This window comes from Python bivittatus, unplaced genomic scaffold (assembly GCF_059951505.1).
Source record: "Python bivittatus isolate LINGU-HERP-01145 unplaced genomic scaffold, Pbiv_v1 ctg000000_np1212, whole genome shotgun sequence".
Taxonomy (NCBI): domain Eukaryota; kingdom Metazoa; phylum Chordata; class Lepidosauria; order Squamata; family Pythonidae; genus Python; species Python bivittatus.
In genome coordinates, this window is record NW_028277028.1 from 1,192,462 (window position 1) to 1,211,278 (window position 18,817).

Genomic DNA, 18,817 nt, shown 5'->3' on the forward strand with positions numbered 1-18,817 from the left:
AAGATGCCATTCATCTGTTGCATTTAGAAATCTTTTATAACTCCTGAAGGTGAAATGATAGTTTATCAGCATTTTTACAATTTCCTTGATAACTTTAACCATGATTGTATCTTACTATGTTGGCTGGAGTGGGAAAAATACATTCTAAACAATCCCTACAGACAAACAGCAGGAATATGATGTGAACTTTATAGGAATGAAGGAGAGTAGCAATTGCCTTGAGTCCAAGAGATAGGAAGTGGAGTAAGACAAATGAAAAATCCACCTTTTCTTCATATTCAAATAAACCTGTGGAGAGTCAGAAAACAGACTCAGTCCAGCTAAAACTATGAAATTAAACAAGCCTGGAAGTCTCTCTGTAGAGGTATGCCAAATTATTTAAACAGTGAATTAATTCAAATATGATATCTAAACAATTCTATGTAGAACCCAAAAAATAGTATAACAATTGTTTCCTGATAACTAATCTTTGAGCCACCTGGCAATCCGTTCAGTCATCCAGGACACCGGTTCACTGTTGTTTATAACATGTCCAAATAACCCCTTTTGCAGAAGTCTGATGATGTAATGCTCATTACAATTGTCTCAAGAAGAGATCCAACCAATGCTGCATAATAAACTATGGCTAACTGCTCTTTTGCCTGAACAAAATATTGACATATTTTTGCATCCCTCACAATCTATCCTCCATTTTAAACACCAATTTCAACAGCCCAAATGGCAATGTTCAAACAACTCTATAAACATCTGGGTTTGGGATCGAATGGTAATGTACAGTTTATGAAAGGATTTAAAAGATTTGTTTCATTTTTGGGCTTCTGTTCCCAAGGATAACCCAAGGGAAGTATCAAATGACCCCCAGATTATTTTTTGTAGTATAAGTTTCTTTTAGCAAATGAAATAATCCACAATTAGTCCCCCCCTTTCTAGAATCATAATAGTGACTCACCCCTCTTTTCATCTACAATAGCCACTGCTTCAATAAGAAGTGATGAATTGGATTCAGTATACTCCACGAAAACAAGGAGCAATTTCAGTGCTGTCTTTACAACCAGACGAAACTGCAAAGGAAGAGAGAGCTAGTCATAAATCAGGTTGTAAAATTTGCAGGCATGGCTGTCTTCTTTTACTGGAATGCAGGCTGATTCTATGTAGAAATAAATCAGTAGGCAAAAGCAACATCACTATCCCGTAAGTCACGGATTGATCCAAAATATGCTTCATTTTCAAAATTAAATGCCAAAGTAGAGCAAAAAGTAAATCCATAAAACATGTACAAATGGAACTAGTTAGTTTAGCCTAGTCCACAGTTATTTTTAATCATGCTTCTAAACATCTTTAACTACCTATACCATAATTTAGACCTGGGACTGTTAAACCATGTGCTCTATAGCTAATTCTATTTCCACCCTCCCAAAACATATGAAACTTTCTTATCCTGAGTCAGAACCATTAATTTAAGTAATCCATGGCAAGCAATTTGTTTGGGCTCAAGAATCAAACTAACTTTGGGCAATCATATCAGAGACTGTATCCCGAAATGGATGAGTCACATGGTCTTGTGATTCTGAAACACACTCTCTATATAAAGAAACAGAGATCCCAGTACAAAAGATTTCCCAATTCTAGCACTAGCCTCCAGTGTCAGTCCAGTGGAGTGGAGCAAAGCCATGAAGGCACAGGATAATGGAAGATACCACAACTTTAACTACTGAGTCAGTTGCAGGACATGCTGTATTTTGCTTGGCAAAATGTGCTGTTTGTGTTTGAAAAACCAATATTTACCTCATGTCCTCTGGCAAACAAGATAGGAATCATGGTATTTTACCATACACGCTTGATAGCTGTCAATACAGAGGGAGCGAGCCCCAAACAAGATAACTTGTATTTGAGACTATCTAATTTTCTACCCTCCTTGTCCAGGAGTACAGACTGTCATTGCAGTCTAGAGCCTGACTGTATTATATTAAGTGTGAAGCTAATGAACAATTATTCCTCTTTCTAAAGGTGAATATAATCTAGCAGCATTTTATCAGTTCTCAAATAAAACCACAAATTATTATATTATTATTATATTATTATTATATTATGGAAATTAAAAGGGCTACAGAAAGGATCTGCAATGCTCCCTTCACTACAATTTCTAACCATAATAAAAATTGAGCAAAGTCACTTCTAAATAGTCTTTTTTCTTAATAGCAATTATTTATTAGGTTGAATTTTCAGCGTATCACATAGATTATAAAATCTTTTTTTCTCCTTAAAATGGTGAAGAAATCAAAACAATGGCAGATTCCTTTTGTTTCCACTACTGAAATCAACAGTGATGCTGATTTCAGGAAGAAAAAACATACTACCTATAATAACTGGTTGGACAAAAGTACTAGCAAGAGGACTCTCAGAAACAGCTAGGTAGTACCATTCACATCCCATGCAATCAAAAGAAAGGATGATTCACCTTGTTATACATTCATCTTTTCAAAAGACTGTATATTGTTGTCTAGGCATAGAAATCTAATGCAATGTCTCTGTCTAGTAATTTAATGGTGCTATCAATTAATCTCAGCCTCATTGCTATCACCTCTTATTCTGCTTTTGCTGCTTATCTGTCTCAATTCTTTTGATGCTTCTTATGAATGTACTGTACTGCCTGCAGTACACATTCCCTTCACTGGGGCATGGCTCTTTATTGTGTACACTGTCAGTTTAACCCCTCTGCTGGAGACAAAAAAACGTTGGTCATTTTTAAATTGGGGCAAGATCTCCAGAAGATGTGAACTGAAACTGGGAAAAACACAGAGCTAACACTGTTCCTCTCTAGCCTCAGATTAGAGTTTGGAATTTACAGGACAAAGGGAAATTCAGGAAGACTGAAATTGAGAGACCATCTGTTTCTAGAGAATTCTGTCTTGGTAAAAAGAGATGCATGCTTTAACCTAGAATTGCATTAGGTTTTTTTCCCTGCTTTCTTCTGTGTAGTGGTCAGTCTAATTGTCCTTTACTGTATTTCCTTGTTCAAGTCCAGAAAGTCTGCACACAGTTGGGAGTGGATGTTAAAATTTGGGAGGTGGTAGTGTTGAACAGTGATTACTCAACACTACCACCTCCCAAATCAATCAATCAATCAATCAATCAATCAATCAATCAATCAATCAATCAATATCAATCTCTCTCTCTCTCTCTGAGGTTTCCAGAAATGTTAAACCAGCCTTGTAATTAAATGTCTTGTGCCTGGTCTCAAATCTCAGTTGCCAGTTGTAAGCAGGGAACCACTTAACACATGGCTGATCTAGGAGATATGCAGACAATGGCAGATTGCTATTCAATATCCTCAAAGGAAAGAATTTTATAGATTCTTCTACTTCTGGGATCTCAATCTCAAATAGTTAAGAATCCTGCAGGAAGACTAGTTCATTAGCTCAAAGACTGCAACGTTTTCCTACACTGATACACAAAGATGAGGAAAATGAAGAAAAAATCATGATTTGTTATTAAACACAATTTTATCAAATAAATATTTTAATGTATCTATTAGTTAAATAAAAGACTTTGCTGTGAAAGAGAGCTAGTTTTTTTTCATTTCACTTTGGCTAGTTAGGCTGCAATGAAGGAACTAGTATTGACCCTGGACCAGGGCATGTAGTGGATGCTTCTTATGTGAAGAAAAGCTAGGAACAGCAAAGCAGAAGAGACTCTGAGGACCCTGTTGCAATGGAACTGCTGAAACTCCAGGTGGAGACATTTTATGCCCCGTTCCTATCTGAGCTAAGTCATACGCATCACTTGCACTGAGTTTGTAGATGTTGCCATTACCACTATCTGCAGGGCCTCCCCTATGTCAGAGGGGCCCTGAAAGGGTGAGGGAACAAGGCTATTACTGACAGGGCTCAGACAGGGGCTGCTCCCTCCCACACTCCTCCTTGTTGGAAACGCAGATCTGTGCCCAAGCATGGCAGGCTGAGGAGTAGCTGCATTCAGGGTATAAAAAATAAAATGAAACTAAGAGTGCAATAATTAATTAAAAGTAAATGTAGCAATCTAAACCCAGAAGCTCTATGCCAGGGGTGGGGAAGCAGACCCCATTTTGTGCCCTCTCAAGGATACCTGATCACACTGCTGAAACTGAACAGCAAAATCCCACTACAGCACAACCAACACAAGCTATGAAGAGGATAACACTGCCATATATCAGAAACATCTCAGAAACAATCAACAGACTATTACAACCACACGTAGCACACAAACCAACTAAAGCCCTCCAAAACATCTTAAGTAAACCAAAAGACCTGGTAGTCTAAGAAGAAAAAACAGGTATCATCTACAACATACAGTGTAAGGACTACAGCCACTATGTAAGACAAACAGGCAAAAGACCAGCAGAGCGCATTCATGAAGACCAACTAGCAGTCAGAAGACATGATGAAAAGTCCCTAATCCCACAACACATGGACAGACTCAACCAGTTTCAACTGGGAAACTGTGAGCATCCTAAACCAAGCTAAATCCAAAAATGTGAGGGAATTCCTGGAAGCTTGGTATTCAGACAAGGCAGCCATCAATAGACACATAGAGATAAACTGCATTTACACACCATTCAAAAGAGACAATAAAAAAGTTAAGAAGGAAACAAAAAGACCAGAACACATCCTCTCCAGCAGCCTACACCTAGATAAGGGGGGGTTAACACCAGAGAAACAATCAAGCAGAAAACAATACTCTAAGGTAGTTTTTAAAAATGGTCAGTTGTCATTAACACACAAGAAGTATTGTTGGAAAACTGAAAAATCCTACCTTGTATTATTTATTTTTTGTATTTATTATTTTCCTTTTAAATTACTTTTTTGCCTTTTTTCTCTATAAATGTAGTTTCTATTTTTAAGGTTGATCTTTGTAAAGAAAAAGGAATTGATTGCTAATTCGTTCACAGAAACAGAGTATTTTCTATAATGGAATATGCCATATGTACCATGAATTCCCTCTGAAATAGTTAAATGAATAAATAGATTTAAAATTATGTATTTTCATAAGGACAGTACTTGGACTGATACATAGTTTTTAAAAGCACAGAATATGTAAAGAAAGAAGCAAGATGAAGTGTAGGAAATATAAATTACTCAGGCTAAGGAGGGGAATGAGAAAATGTTATCTTTGCGGAAAATCCAAATATAGTCCATGTTGTTATTTTCTCTATACCTCATTCATGGAAAGAAATCTATCTTTATTTTCTCTCCTTATATCGTCCCCTTAAATAATTCCCAGATGGCTTGACAAGTAAAATTTAAACAATAGTAGTCATAAACAAAGAATAAATAAAAGATCAGGATAGAACTAACCTTCATTAAAAAAATAACCCAGGATTAAAGTAACAAAAATAAAAAGGAATTTAAACAGATATCAAGTGGTATGTTATGTATGATTAGTACATATTTCTGCAGATGGCATTCCATAAACAACCAAGCAGGCCACTTCCCTAGTTATTGTTTATTGGAGGAAGGTCTTTGAACATACATAAGTGTATGAAAGTTAAGCTTAAGTATCAAGTCCCAAATCATGCTAGCAACATAAAGATATGCAGTGTGTCATAGATGGTTTCCAGTAGCTAAAAAGTGGGGAAATTCCTAAAGCAGCATATTCACTGCATGTTTCTTGTAGCTAGGAAACATTGTTCTGGTTGAAATCCTTAAAAGTTATTGACATGGCCCAGAACAATTTTTTTTTTAAAGCCTGTGGTAAAATCTCCAAGAACTGTTCTTACCTTAGACCCAATGAGTATATACAGCCACTGGATGGTTTCGTTGTGATTTATTACTCCGTTCATCCCATCTACATACAGCATAATCTGTCCCAGTGCTAAGGAAATAAAGAAGATTGTTAAAAATTGTTAGATTTAACACCTTGCTTTTACAAGCAAGAATCATACAACCATCAGATCTAAAATTAAAAGGGGTCACTAAGTTGATCTAAAAACTTAACCTTGATCAGGCTGAAATGGAAGTTTTTCCCAGTTTAAATCCAGTTTCTCCTGATTTAAATGTATTGGTTTGATCTCTTCTCTCTGAGAAAACGATGTTTCGTCTTCATAAATATTTGAACATGCCAGCCATATTTCCTCTTAATAGTTCTTTTCTTTAGCTAAACATAAGTAAACTTTTCAACCTTTCCTTATATTATTTGATCTACAGGCCATACATTTTAGTTTGCCCATATCTGTAGACTGCAATGCCCAGAATTGGATATAGTGCTCCAGAGAAGATCTGATAAAATCAGGATAGTACAGAAACATTATGTCCCATGAATTAGACATCATTCAGCACAGCAGATGATGCTTGCAGTAGTCCTTTGGTTGGTACACGTTCAATGTTGGTTCACAGCACTTCTAAATCATGTTCAACTTCTGTCTATAAAAAAATTCCCTTTTGCATACCATCCAACTTGAATTTGTACTTCTTCCTACCTAAATGCAGAACCTTACATTCACCTCTGTTGAAATTTATTTTGTTAGTTTCAGAACAGTTATCCATGTCAGTCAGTAACAAAGAGAACTTTAACTACATAAAAGTAGTCACTGGATGGTTCAGAAATTCTGCTGAGTCAAAATGAGAGCCAGTGTAGTATAATGGTTATGGTGTTGGTTTGGTAGTGGGAAGGCCTAGGTTCTACTTGCTGTTTGCCACAGAAGTTGACTGGGTGACTTTGGGCCAGTCACTCTCTCTCAGCCTAACCTATCTCACTGAGTTACTGTTGTAAATAAATGGCAGTTCAAGCAATCTGCTAAGCAAAAGAAAACAAAAAACAAAAACAAAACAAAATATTATGGATTAGTATGATTTTTTAAAATTTATTAAACAAATTTATATACAGGTGGTCCTCATTTAACCACTTGTTCAGCGACTGTTTGAACTTGCGACGGCACTGAACAATTAGTACTTGTGACTGGTCCTTGAAGTTCCAGCCATTGCAGCACCCTGTGGTTACATGACTGTGATCTGTGTACTCAGCAACTGGTCTGGATTTCCAATCGTCACAGCTTCACAGCGATTTGTGATCCTCCCTGCTGGCTTTCCACAAGAAAGTCAGTGGAGAAGCCAGCACAAAGTCAGAAGTTGAGATCATATGAGGTCTTCGCTTAACGACCTGTGTGGTCCTCGCTTAACGATGGTAATTACTCCATGTACTATGTTCAGTTGTTGGAGCTTGTAATCTGTAGCCTTCAAAGCCCTCAAGTAGGACACGGCATTTTTTTTTCTTTTATTATTTTGTGTGTTTCAAAGGATTTCAAGGCTGAAATGGTTGCCTTAAACTCTGTAGTGGCTTAAGCTACTGTACCTACTTCATCTCTTAGCCCCCTCAGACCACTTTTCCCCATTTGTTTGTGGTTTTACATATAGTTTTCTATATCTCTTTTCTGCTATCTAGTGGTTATACAGATTTTTGAGGCCCAAGAGACTGGTAATAAATCCCACTTTCCCACAGCTGAAACACTTGAAACTGTTTTGGGTTTCATTTACACTGAAACTTGTAAAAAGCGTATTATTTGGGGTTTTCTGTTAAAACTTGCTGACTGCAACTGTGTTATTAACCATAGCTGTCATGGCCATCATGGAATTAGAAGAATCTAGGTATCATCAACAACCATATTGTCTTCATATTACCAGGAGAAAAATAATGACAAACAAAAGCATAATCTGTATATTTATAAAAAAAATCTCGTAAGCAACAGGATTCAGGAGAAGCCAATAGGAAAACTCTGGCAAGAAATTTACTGAAAGAATTTGAAATGGAGTCTGAAGATCCCCCTCTGGTTAGAGGATCAATCTTGACTTTCCTGAAGTTAGTCCAAAGCAAGTTTGAGATCACTTCTGCATGTGATATGAAATATATATAATATCTTTATTCTTTGTTCTATTCTCTTACTAGCTGACCAGAAAAGGGGAGAAAAGGGAAGAACATGAGTGAACTGCAGAATGCACACTGAACAATCAATCGGCACCATTTATGAATAATTTTTATTAAAATAAGATTTTACAGAGATTTTAAAAACTACAGAAACATAGGAGAAATAGAAAAAGAGATTATAAAAGGGTAAAAGTGAATAACAAAAAAGCAAGAAAAAGATATCTAAAGAAGTGATTTCTGATCTTTGCAACAGTTACAAACATAGCAATTACCATCTCCACCCTCCCATATTGCATATCATAGTTCCCTTCTTCCCATAAACAAACCTTTTTAATCAATAAATCCTGAAATCAGTTCATTTTTATCCATTTTCAGCAAAAAAGTGTATAAAGGGTTTCATCAACTGCCACCATTTAGAGCTGTAAACTAAATGGTAATAAACTAAAGGAAATGTCTGTCAAAGCTGTATGATCGGTACTAATAAACAAGGCTTTATTTCCTTGAGAAAGGAGCTTACACATCAAAAGAAGAAGTGTGAAAACTTGTGAGAATCAGCAGAGGTACCATGATCAGAACATGGTATTGAAATGCTGAAATTCTATCACAAAGACTTCTTTGGGATCTCCCAACTCCCTTTCATTTACCTGGATTAGTGGAGAAGGATACTCTCTCTCTCTACCTTTCTTCTTTTTTGAAATGTATATTGTGTGCATGTGAGTGGATACGTATGGGTGCTTTAGAATGTACTGTATTTACTTATTTATTAAATTTGTATGCTGCTGAAATCACAATACTCTTGGTGCCTAACAAGGTATAAAAATACAACAAATATAAAAGGTGAGAGAAATAAAACGCAAACAAAATGTGTGACATCAGGCCCCAAAAACCTCTGGAGAAGCTCCATCTTTAGCTTTTAGAAGGTAGACAATATCAGAGACAAATAGATCTCCAATGGGAAGTTATTCCAGAGGGTTGGACCCAACACTGAAAACAGCACTTCCAGGTTTCAGCCCTCCTCCTGAAAATGGGGGACAATAAGCCACTTCTGGCAATGAATGGAGTGGTCAGGCTGACACTAGTGCAGAGATGCAGTCCTGCAGATAGTTAAAATATGCTGAGAAAGCTAATCTAAAATGTCCTGAAAAAAAAAAGATGGAAAATACTCTAAGCATTGCTGCTGTTGTGGTAGAAGCAAGCAAGAAGTAAGAGCTATGCCCTATGATCACATACACTAGATGGCTTGTGTTAAAAAAAAGTTTCAGCTTCAGAATATTTGGGAAGAGTGTTCCCTACCAGTACAGAAAATTTGTATGTATGATACATGACACATTAATCTCATGCAGAAATAAAAAAAGAGACACCCCCTCCCCAAGAACCACAACTCAGAAAAATACAGGCGGAGCCCATGTAGTTGCCTGATATGACTGTTGTTTAAATATTTTTTTACTGGCAGATGAAATTCCTGTGATTTCTAATGACCATTCAGAATGAATTAACACATTGTAATTGGATACTATTCTTTTTAGTAGGTTTTTTTTTTCTCTAGATAAAGCACTGTTCTAAAGCAAAGTGACTGGAAAACAGTATTTATGATTATGATTATATTTGTAGACCCGTCAATCTCTTAATGATGGTTCTCAGCCTTGTATTTTATGGAGACATGAAGACAATGTAAGAGCTATTGTGGCTTTCAGCAATCTATAATCCCCTCTAGGTTGCCAAAGCTGATATATTTCTCATCAGGATATAAAATTTATATAGAGAGTTTTAAAGGTCACCAGATTTGCTCTTTAATCAAGAGAAGGGTTATCTCAGTGGATTTGCAAAGCAAATCATTACAGCCTACATGATAAGTCTCATTTGTCAAGCCCCTTGTTGACTCTGACAGGTGTTTAGATAAGACCAACAGAAAAAGCTTTAATGAGTCAAACAGGAAAGCAGAGTTAGTCTCCCCTCAGTGCTTTTAGTGCAGAATGGCTAACAAAGAAAAATGTAAATGCAGAAATATTAGAGTTGAGAGAGTTTATCAATCTTTGTGTGATGTTTACTTTTAATCTCAGCCATTAAATGTGGTACTTTTGCATGATCCCAAGTATGTTGGGATACAAGAAAACTGGAAGCGCGTTTTCAGAAAAAAGGAGGAGGAGGAGGAGGTGGCGGCAGCGGCAGCAGCAGCTGACATTCACATCTTTGCTCCAATTACTTACATGTATTCTGATACATTGCAAACTTCTGGCTGAAGGGATAATTCATTCTTCCTTACAGAAAGGAAGAGATAGAAGGTTCAAAGGAAAGGGGCACTGGCCTCTAGGAAGGGAGGGGGGGATCTTAGAGGCTGAGGGAGGAAGGAGAAAGGAGAGCAAAACCAGCTCTTGGTTAATGAAGGGATCACTGAAAAAAAGATTCACTAGGGTGTTTTCTTTCATTCATTAGGCATTTAGTTTGTTCTGTAGCAGCATGTTGTATAATCACTTTCCCCAAATTTTGCTCTTGGGTGATATTCATCCTTCTTTGCAAATTAAAACTATATTTATAAACTCTGAGTTGCTCATTGAATATGAGTCCCTTATAGATTTTGCCATCCAGCTTTCCATCATAATCCCGAATCTGAAATTAAAAATGTAAATGACTTTCCTGTTTTACCCAAGGAGGAGGAAGCTTCCATACTAAAACAGGTGATGGGGCCTAACTGCAAAGGTCTGAACTACTGAATCATGAAAGTATCTCTGGCTATTCCTGGTTGACCCTAGCCTGAGGAAAGTTGGTATTAATGCCAGGTAACCAAGAAAAAAAGACTGGAACAGATAAATTTTAATCTGATATAAAAACCGTTAAGACTTCCTTTTTCTACCCTCTCATTCATCTTATTGAACTTTCTTTCCCCTCCTCAATTTCTCATAATTCTCTAGCCATCCACTAAATGGGATCTATTGGGGCTTGAGTGGAGACAGTGGTTCAGCCAAGCAATAAGCAAGAGCAGCAGCAGAGTATAACAGGGCCCCAGCCATAATTCCAAATTGAGGGCTAGCATAACTTCTGATTATTCTTACAAGTTCTTCCTTTAGATTATTCTTCTAAGTTTAGCCCTTGATTTTTCAGAGCCATGACAAACATAAACCAGATGTCATTTTACTGCATATCCAAAGCCTAGAATACTTTCGGGAATCTGATTTCCCAGAACAAACAAGCACAACTGTTTGTTTTATAATTGGTGTCCAGGTGACATCATATGTCTTTGTTTTATAAATAGTGCTGTTGGATAACATATGGAGATTTGTCAGTAAGTTATTCTTTTAAAAATGCCTGAAATAAGAATGTACATGCAATTTGCTGCAGATCTTTTTTGGAAGTAAGGAATGCTTTATGAGAAGTGAGAGGCTAAATTCATCATCAGTTGAGAAAGCTAACTTGGATTATAATATAAAGTATTTAATTACTAAACATATGCCAAATACAATCTTTTTACATAATCCATGAGCTCAGAAATTGCTTGAACTTTTTTTTCACAACAGTTGAAAAAACAATGTACTGTTTGATTTAGAAAGGAGGCTGAGGCTAGAAAGCGCAGGTTCAAGCTCCTATCACCCTGTCAAAGATGATTCACCAATCCTTAAGAGATACAAATGTCTGCAGATTCCAGCTCAAAAACTGTAGCACACTTCTAACAATCTGGTCTCTGGATTTCAGTGATTTCTGATAGCATATCACTAAAAAAAAAACTCCTGGCTTTTGAAGTAGTGTCTTTTGATACTTGAATAACTATTTGTTGGTAAAAAATGCTACTAGAACTTCTGGAAGAAGGGCCATGAGCCTTCTAATATATTCTATAAATTCTCCACTCATGGACATTTGGACTTCAATTTTCTTGGACAGATTTTGAGTACAGGAGACTAATGACTGTCTATCATCACAGAAAAAGAAGTCTGAGTATTAGGTAATTGCTTGCTTGTGGGAACTAGGCATGTGCTGAATGATATGAGGTTGAACCACTACAAGCTTGGCAGTGATTCCTTCCATGGTTGTGTTTAGATTTGCTCCTCGATTTAGCCTTCTCTGTATGTCTTCAAAACATCTGTATACCATTTCTCATATAAAAAAACCCAAAGCAGTTTACAACCTTGTGTTAGTTGTGAAGAGAGGGGGTATGGAAGCATTGAAAAAAGACTTTCCTCCTTTCAGTGTTAAAGCTCTTTGGTTTAATATGCCACCAGCTCATTTACCCAGTTTAAAAATTGGAGCCCAAGGCCTGAACTGTGAGAGCCATTACTTATCCCAGACAGATCTGGAGACATAACTGAAATGTCAACTGCACCATTCTTTGTGTCACTTGAGGTATACTTCTCCATAGTCTTCAGGCCAGGAGCACATGCTGCTCCAATCTTCTCCCTGACTTGAAGTTGGAAAAAGGCCTGTGATCCAGATGCTGTCCCACAAGTCTGAGGTCAGCCATGTGGTGCTGTTGCCATGAAGAACAGCCTGCTCATTGGTGGAAGGAAAAAAAAAACAGCAGGGAATGGTACTGAAAATTAAGGCACTGTCAGAATCCTCGCAAGATTTTATAATAGATTATTAGATGGCTAGTTTAAAAAGAAAAAAAAATGGTTTTTTACATGCTGCGGTTCTGCCATTGTAAAAGGGGGGGGGGAAGTAGGGATGAGAAACCATTAAAAAGCAGATGGCTCCTTATCACAAGCTCTGGCATGCTCAAGGTCATACCAGCAAGAGAATCAAAGGACCAAGAACTACGGGTGATGTGGGGGGGGAAAGTAAGAAAAACAGCTTTTGGCACGCTTTTGATTAGTCTTAGCAATGCTTTGGATCTGTACACTTATTCTCAATAAATGAACTTTCTTTTGAATCAATATTGGTTGCAAGGAAAGTTGCTGGATTTGGGATCAACAGGTGGCAGCTCGTTACAGGCACATTTTTTCCAAGAAATCTTTCCTGCTCATTTTTTGTTTTGGGGAGAAAAATGGCTTGGACTCCTATGGAGCTCCAAACCAATCCAGGCATTCTGCTTGACTAGAATTGGCAGATCCAGTTTAGAAGGCAGGTGGGTTCCTCCTTGTAAAATTTCAGGGTTTTAACAATGACCTGATGGTATGTAATCATCATCATCATCATCATCATCATCATCATCATCATCATCATCATCATCAATTTCTTGACTAAGAAATTAAGAATCAAACTGTCCTATTTACTTCTGTGAGGTATCAAATGTACTTCATTGGTTCCAAATAGAAACACTCACACATATATCCCATTCAAGCATAATACTTGCACTAAGCACAAAGGAGGCTTAGACAGTTGGTCACACATGGTAACTAAGATAAACAATACTTAGAATACTGCCAGAGGGCCAAATTGTTCCTCATTTTCTCTCCTGAGAGGCAGATGATGTTAATAGTGGAGACAAGAACACTTCTTTTCTTCAGATCTTCACATATTTCATATCATGCAGCCCTAAAGGCTCAGCTGGTAAAGGTGTCAAGTGCGGTACAGGAATTTAAGAAGGAAGGCTTTTGCTTGATGGGGAACTAAATGGGGAGGCCTGGTGTGCCAGAAGTTCAACATCCCTAGATTAATACATTAGCAGCCAACAGCCTGGCTGCTCCAGAGAGAAAGATGACATAGCTATCTGTTGGCTTAGCTAAAATCAACTGCTATTTCAGGAGTGGCCAGTGTTTGAGGGGTTGAGAACTATAATTCAGCTTCCCAACTTTCTGATAGATTTATTTTGCCTTTGGAGACTTTAAAAATGGGGATGGGAGCAAAGGGCAAATTGTTCCCATACACACTTAAAACAAATCTCCTAAAGGGCCAATTTTTAAAAAACATGGTATATCCAGTAAAACATCCTTTTTCAAATCATTCTCTTGGCCTATCATTTATAGTTCCACTTCAGTATTTTCTCTGTCCTGTCAGATAAAATTTGTTTCACATCTGTCATTCCTTCATTAACATCTTTTAGACATAGTCTGTCCATAGAAGCAGACAACATTACTGACAATGCTGATATTGTAGTTACTAATTTCTGACTCTGTTCTTCAAAGATTTCCTTTAATGTTTCCGATGTTATAACATTTTGTGTCATTTTATAAGTCCCAGTATTGATTGACATGAAGAGCAGGCTTGTATTTTTTTTCCTTCCATTTCCTTCCTTGGAATCTTTAGTGTCCAGTTTCTAAAATCATAAAATGACTCTTTGCTATGACTTAGAATAGCCAGGATAGCCAAAGTAAGTCTGTTTCCCACAATAAACTATTTAATTAATTCCAAAATCTTATAGTAAAAATCAATATTCCAAATTTATCTGGACCCTTAATCCATTTATAACTTTCTTAGATCAAAATCTTATTTAGCTTTTTGCTGTTTCTTTCAAATTCTTTAAGTTCTTAAGCTTATAATTAATTTTTCTTTTGATCACAGCTGAAGATAAACTCACCTGATGACTTTTTAAATTTGTCATTCCGAAGGTCTCTAATAGTTTTAAAATGTAATAAACAATTTCCAAAAGTGATTAGAAAGTGAGGCTTGCAAATTTATTATCCTTTAAAAGGGTCCACTGCAGTTGTGAGCAAGATGGCTGGTCCCTTCATCTCCTGGTGATCAAACCTGTGGAAAACTGCTGTCTGGTGCTGAGCAGCCATCTGGAGTACATATGGGTGATCTCCTATCCTCTCCTTGTCCAGAGAGGTTCTGAGGTCTACTCACTGGTTCCTCAGTCTTTGCTGCGGTTATTGGCTCTGCTTTCGTGGAGACATCTTCAATTTGCCATACCTCTCTGGGATGTCCAGATTTGTTGTGTTTCTCATGCCTTTAATATCTCTGGCTTCATATTTCTTATTCCTGTTCTATCCTTTGTATAATATTGCTTACTCCAGAAGTGTAAATGTGTGTATGTAAGTGAACCAGTTTGGTGTACTGGTTAAGGCATCAGGCTACAACTGGGAGACTGTGAGTTCTAGTCCTGCCTTAGACACAAAGCCAACTGGTTGACCTTGGGCCAGTTACTTTCTCTTCCAGCCCTAGGTAGGAGGCAAAAGCAAACCCTTTCCAAAAATCTAGCCAAGAACACTGAAGGGACTAGTCCAAGTGGTTGCCAGAGACAAGACTGACTTGAACGCCTGGTTTAAGGATGACCCATAGTTAAGAATGGAGCCTACTCTAGCAAAATTTGAGTTAAATACACAACAATTCGAGTTAATTACACAATACTACTTATACAGTATATACTTATACAATACTGTTCTGGCTTACATACAAATTTGACTTGGGAATGGAACTCATTCTTAAACTGTATACTGCCTGTATTCTGAGCACTGTGAAAAAACGGCTGTCTGTCTGTCTGTCTGTCTGTCTGTATCTATCTAAAGGGGAGAAGGGTAAAAGCCATTCTGAGAAAACAGTTGAAGCCTTTTTTTTTTTTATAAAAGGAAAGCATTTGAAAAGAGTAGGAAAACTTTGGATGTTATCAGAATGAAGTGTTAGGAAGAGGCAAGAGAAATAGGAAGTATTCTTATTATTCTAAAAATGGTGAAAAGGGCATATTGACTGGCCATAATTATAGTTTAAATTCCTGAATGTAATTAGCTAGAGCTATAGAAAGTTAGTCGTTAAGTGAAACATACGCAGCTAGTGAAATTAAGCTTCCGTACCTCTCAAGATGTAATTCTGGTAGTTCTGGTCTGCCTCAGCTCCCACTTTTATTAAACAAGCCAGGCCTTCTGCTACAACAAATTCATGAACCAAATCCTTGTCATCCTGTGAAGGAGGAGACAGGGGAAAAAAGACAAATGATACATTGTGTAATATACTGAAAATATAAGAAACCTACATAAGTGTGTACAGGTAGTCCTTGTTTAGCAACTGCCCTGTTTAGCGACCATTCGCAGTTATGACAGTGATGAAAAAGTAATTTTGCAGCTAATCCTCACATTTACGACCTTCGCAGGTCTGTAAAGCAAAGGAAAGCTGAAGTAAGATCATAAGCACAGTTGGGTTTCACTTACTGACTGCTTCGTTTAATGACTGAGTTGCCAATCCCAGTTATGGTCACTAAACGAGGACTATCTATATTACAAATTTCTCATTGCTTCATGGATTTCTGATATTGTTTCAGATGAAAATTAGTGTTCTGTGTTGATATGATCACTCTTCAATAAACCCATTTACCCACAAACTAGGATGAAAAAGCTCTTTGGTGTTCAAGAATGTTTAAGGGAGGGGAGATGTATCATAGACTAAATAGCATCAATAAGCAGTTTGTCCCTTCAACTTCCCTTAACTGCAGATGCTTTAGACAAAATAAAAAAGCCATATTATTCCCCTCCTTGTCTCCACATGCAAAGCTTTTTATGCATGTAGTGTCTTTTGCTCTCCTCTGTGATACTATCTTTCTCCTAGACTTTGGTAGCAACTAAACCACCATCACTCTACTCTATAGACTGAGAGTATATTGAAAATCTTCCAACCCCTTGTCTTCTTTCATGCCAACTACACATATATTAAAAATAATTTAAATAGATAATTCAAAGTAACTTAAATAGATTCTCTAGACTGAGGGACTGGCAAAGAACAACTGCAAATATCCTTTCTATTTCCCACAGTAACTTTCTTTCGAATTTACAACTATATTTTCTTTCTTACCTCTCCTTTCTGTACCATAAAAAACAAAACAATATAATTTATTTTCTCATTTGCAGATTTATTAAAATGTGGAAAGTAACAGTTGCATTATGAAGAGTAACTGTAAGAAAAATCTGCATTATTTTAATTTAGGGCTGTTGTATATGGCTACAAAATTCCATAAAACCACAAGATGGCAGCACAGAGATAAGGAAAACTATTTGGATTTTTGCAGCTCAAATACAGTAGCTCTTTTTTTATATTCTGATTTTAACAATACAAGCTTGTTTTCTCTGCTGGATTTTGCAAGATTCACACTGTCTCTTCTATTTCTTTATTAAATTTATATAGCCGCCCATCTCACATACGTGACTCTAGGTGGCATACAATAAAACAATCAGGTAAAACAATGATAAAACAATATAACAATCAAAAAATTTAAAACAACTTAAACACAGATATAAATAGACCACAGTGGAATGGACTAGCATCCTACACTGTTATTATATTTAAGCCTGGGCAACCACTCCCGCACTTGCCTCCAGGGCACATCCTCACCTCTGAAAATGATATGAACCATTGTGTTGTTCTAGGTATTAGGCACAAGTTTATCTGAATTTTGGTGCATTAACTAGAAAGGAGGGCTTCCTATTGTCTAACACGAAAAACTTATAGCTGTTTATTGATCAAAATGGGATGAAATCTGAAGGGCATTAAGAATATTGTAAACTTCGTAAATATCATAGCAACTCGTATAGGGAACTGTTCGTTTAAGTGCCTATAACTTTTTTCTGAGAGAGGAAAAAAAGGAACAAAACTTGCAGAGAATGAATTGGAACTGACTGCTGGGGTTAGAAGCAGGGGAGGTGGTTACCAGGTCAATTCACTTATCTTTTTCATATAAAAATATAATCTTGAATCCAGTAATGTAAATAAGACAGTCACAAGATGGCTTCTCAGGGCATTTAAGAATTATGTGTCATTAAGTCGTTGTCGATTCTTAGTGACCACATAGACTATGATGATCTGTCCCTAACGTGGTCTTTCAATGGTGGATCCATTGCCAGTGTAACTGAGCCTAGCCACCTTGCTGCTGGCTGTCCTCTTCTCTTTTCTTCCACCTTTAGAGCCTTCTCCAGAGGCTTAGGTCTTCGCATAATGTATCCAAAGTAGGATAATTTGAGCCTGGTCATTTGCGCCTTGAATGAGAACTCCAAATTTATTTGTTTGATGATCCAGTTGTTTTCTTGGCTGTCCATGGTATTCTCAAGAGTATTCTCCAACACCAAAGTTCAAAAGAATCAATATTCTTCCTATCCAGCTTCTTCAAAGTCCAACTTTTGCTTCCATAGAGCATCACAGGAAATACCATGGTTTGCATGATTCTGATCTTTGTAGGTATAAATACATCATAGCATTTGAATATATTTTCCCAGGACTTCATGGCTGTTCTACTAAGTACTAGTCTACAGTGTATTTCTTGACTGCTTGTTCCTTTACTGTTGATGATTGATCCTGAAAGCAAAAGCTATCTTCATTGTCAATTCTAAGGCTGGTTGTTCAACCTGTTGTCATTAGTTTGGTCTTCTTTATATTTAATTTTAGTCCCATCTCTTCACTGTGCTCCTTGACTTTTATTACTACACCTTGCAGATACTTTGCATTTTCAGCTATCAGAGTAGTGTCATCAGCATAGCACAGGTTATTGATGTTTCGTCCTCCAATTTTAAAACCATGCTCATCTTCTTCCAGTCCAGATTCCCTTAATATATATTCAGCATATAGGTTGAATAAATTAGGGAAGAATATGGCACTCCTTTGCCAATTTGGAGCCAGTCTGTTTTGTCATGTTCTGTCATACTGTGGCTTTCTGACCTACGTATAAGTTTTTCATGAGAAGAATGAGACGTTCTGGGATTCCCATTATTCTAAGCAGATTTCACAACTTGACATGACTGACACAATTAAAGGCCTTTCTGTACTCAATGAAGCACATACTTACCTCTTTTTAATATTCTTTGGCTTTCTCAATTATCCAGCATGCATCAGCAATAATGTCTCATGTTCCTTGGCCTTTCCAAAAGCCAGCTTGAACATATGATGTCTTTTTTTCCATGTAGGGCTCTAATCTGCATTGGATGATCCTAAGTATTATTTTGGTAGCACGTGAAATTAAGGATACTGTATGATAGTTTGCACACACTGTTAACTCCGCTTTTTTTGGTATTGGAATGTAGGTTGATCTCTTCTAATTTGTTGGCCACTGTGCCATTCTCCAGATTTGCTGGGATAA

General features: G+C 37.0%; 1 protein-coding gene across 10 annotated transcripts in view; it reads right to left on the reverse strand.

The window, feature by feature from the left end:
- FHOD3 (formin homology 2 domain containing 3) overlaps positions 1 to 18,817 on the reverse strand; it is a 330,045-nt gene that overhangs the window by 135,558 nt on the left and 175,670 nt on the right. For all 10 annotated transcript variants that reach the window (XR_015794612.1, XM_088133068.1, XM_088132739.1 and 7 more), the window contains exons 5-7: positions 15,555 to 15,660; positions 5,756 to 5,850; positions 950 to 1,061 (exon numbers count right to left, since the gene is read on the reverse strand). Coding sequence is in view for 9 of the 10 variants with exons in the window: in XM_088133068.1 (XP_087989194.1) it covers positions 950 to 1,061; positions 5,756 to 5,850; positions 15,555 to 15,660 (313 nt within the window). In the remaining variant the exon portion in view is untranslated. The remainder of the gene's footprint in view (positions 1 to 949; positions 1,062 to 5,755; positions 5,851 to 15,554; positions 15,661 to 18,817) is intronic.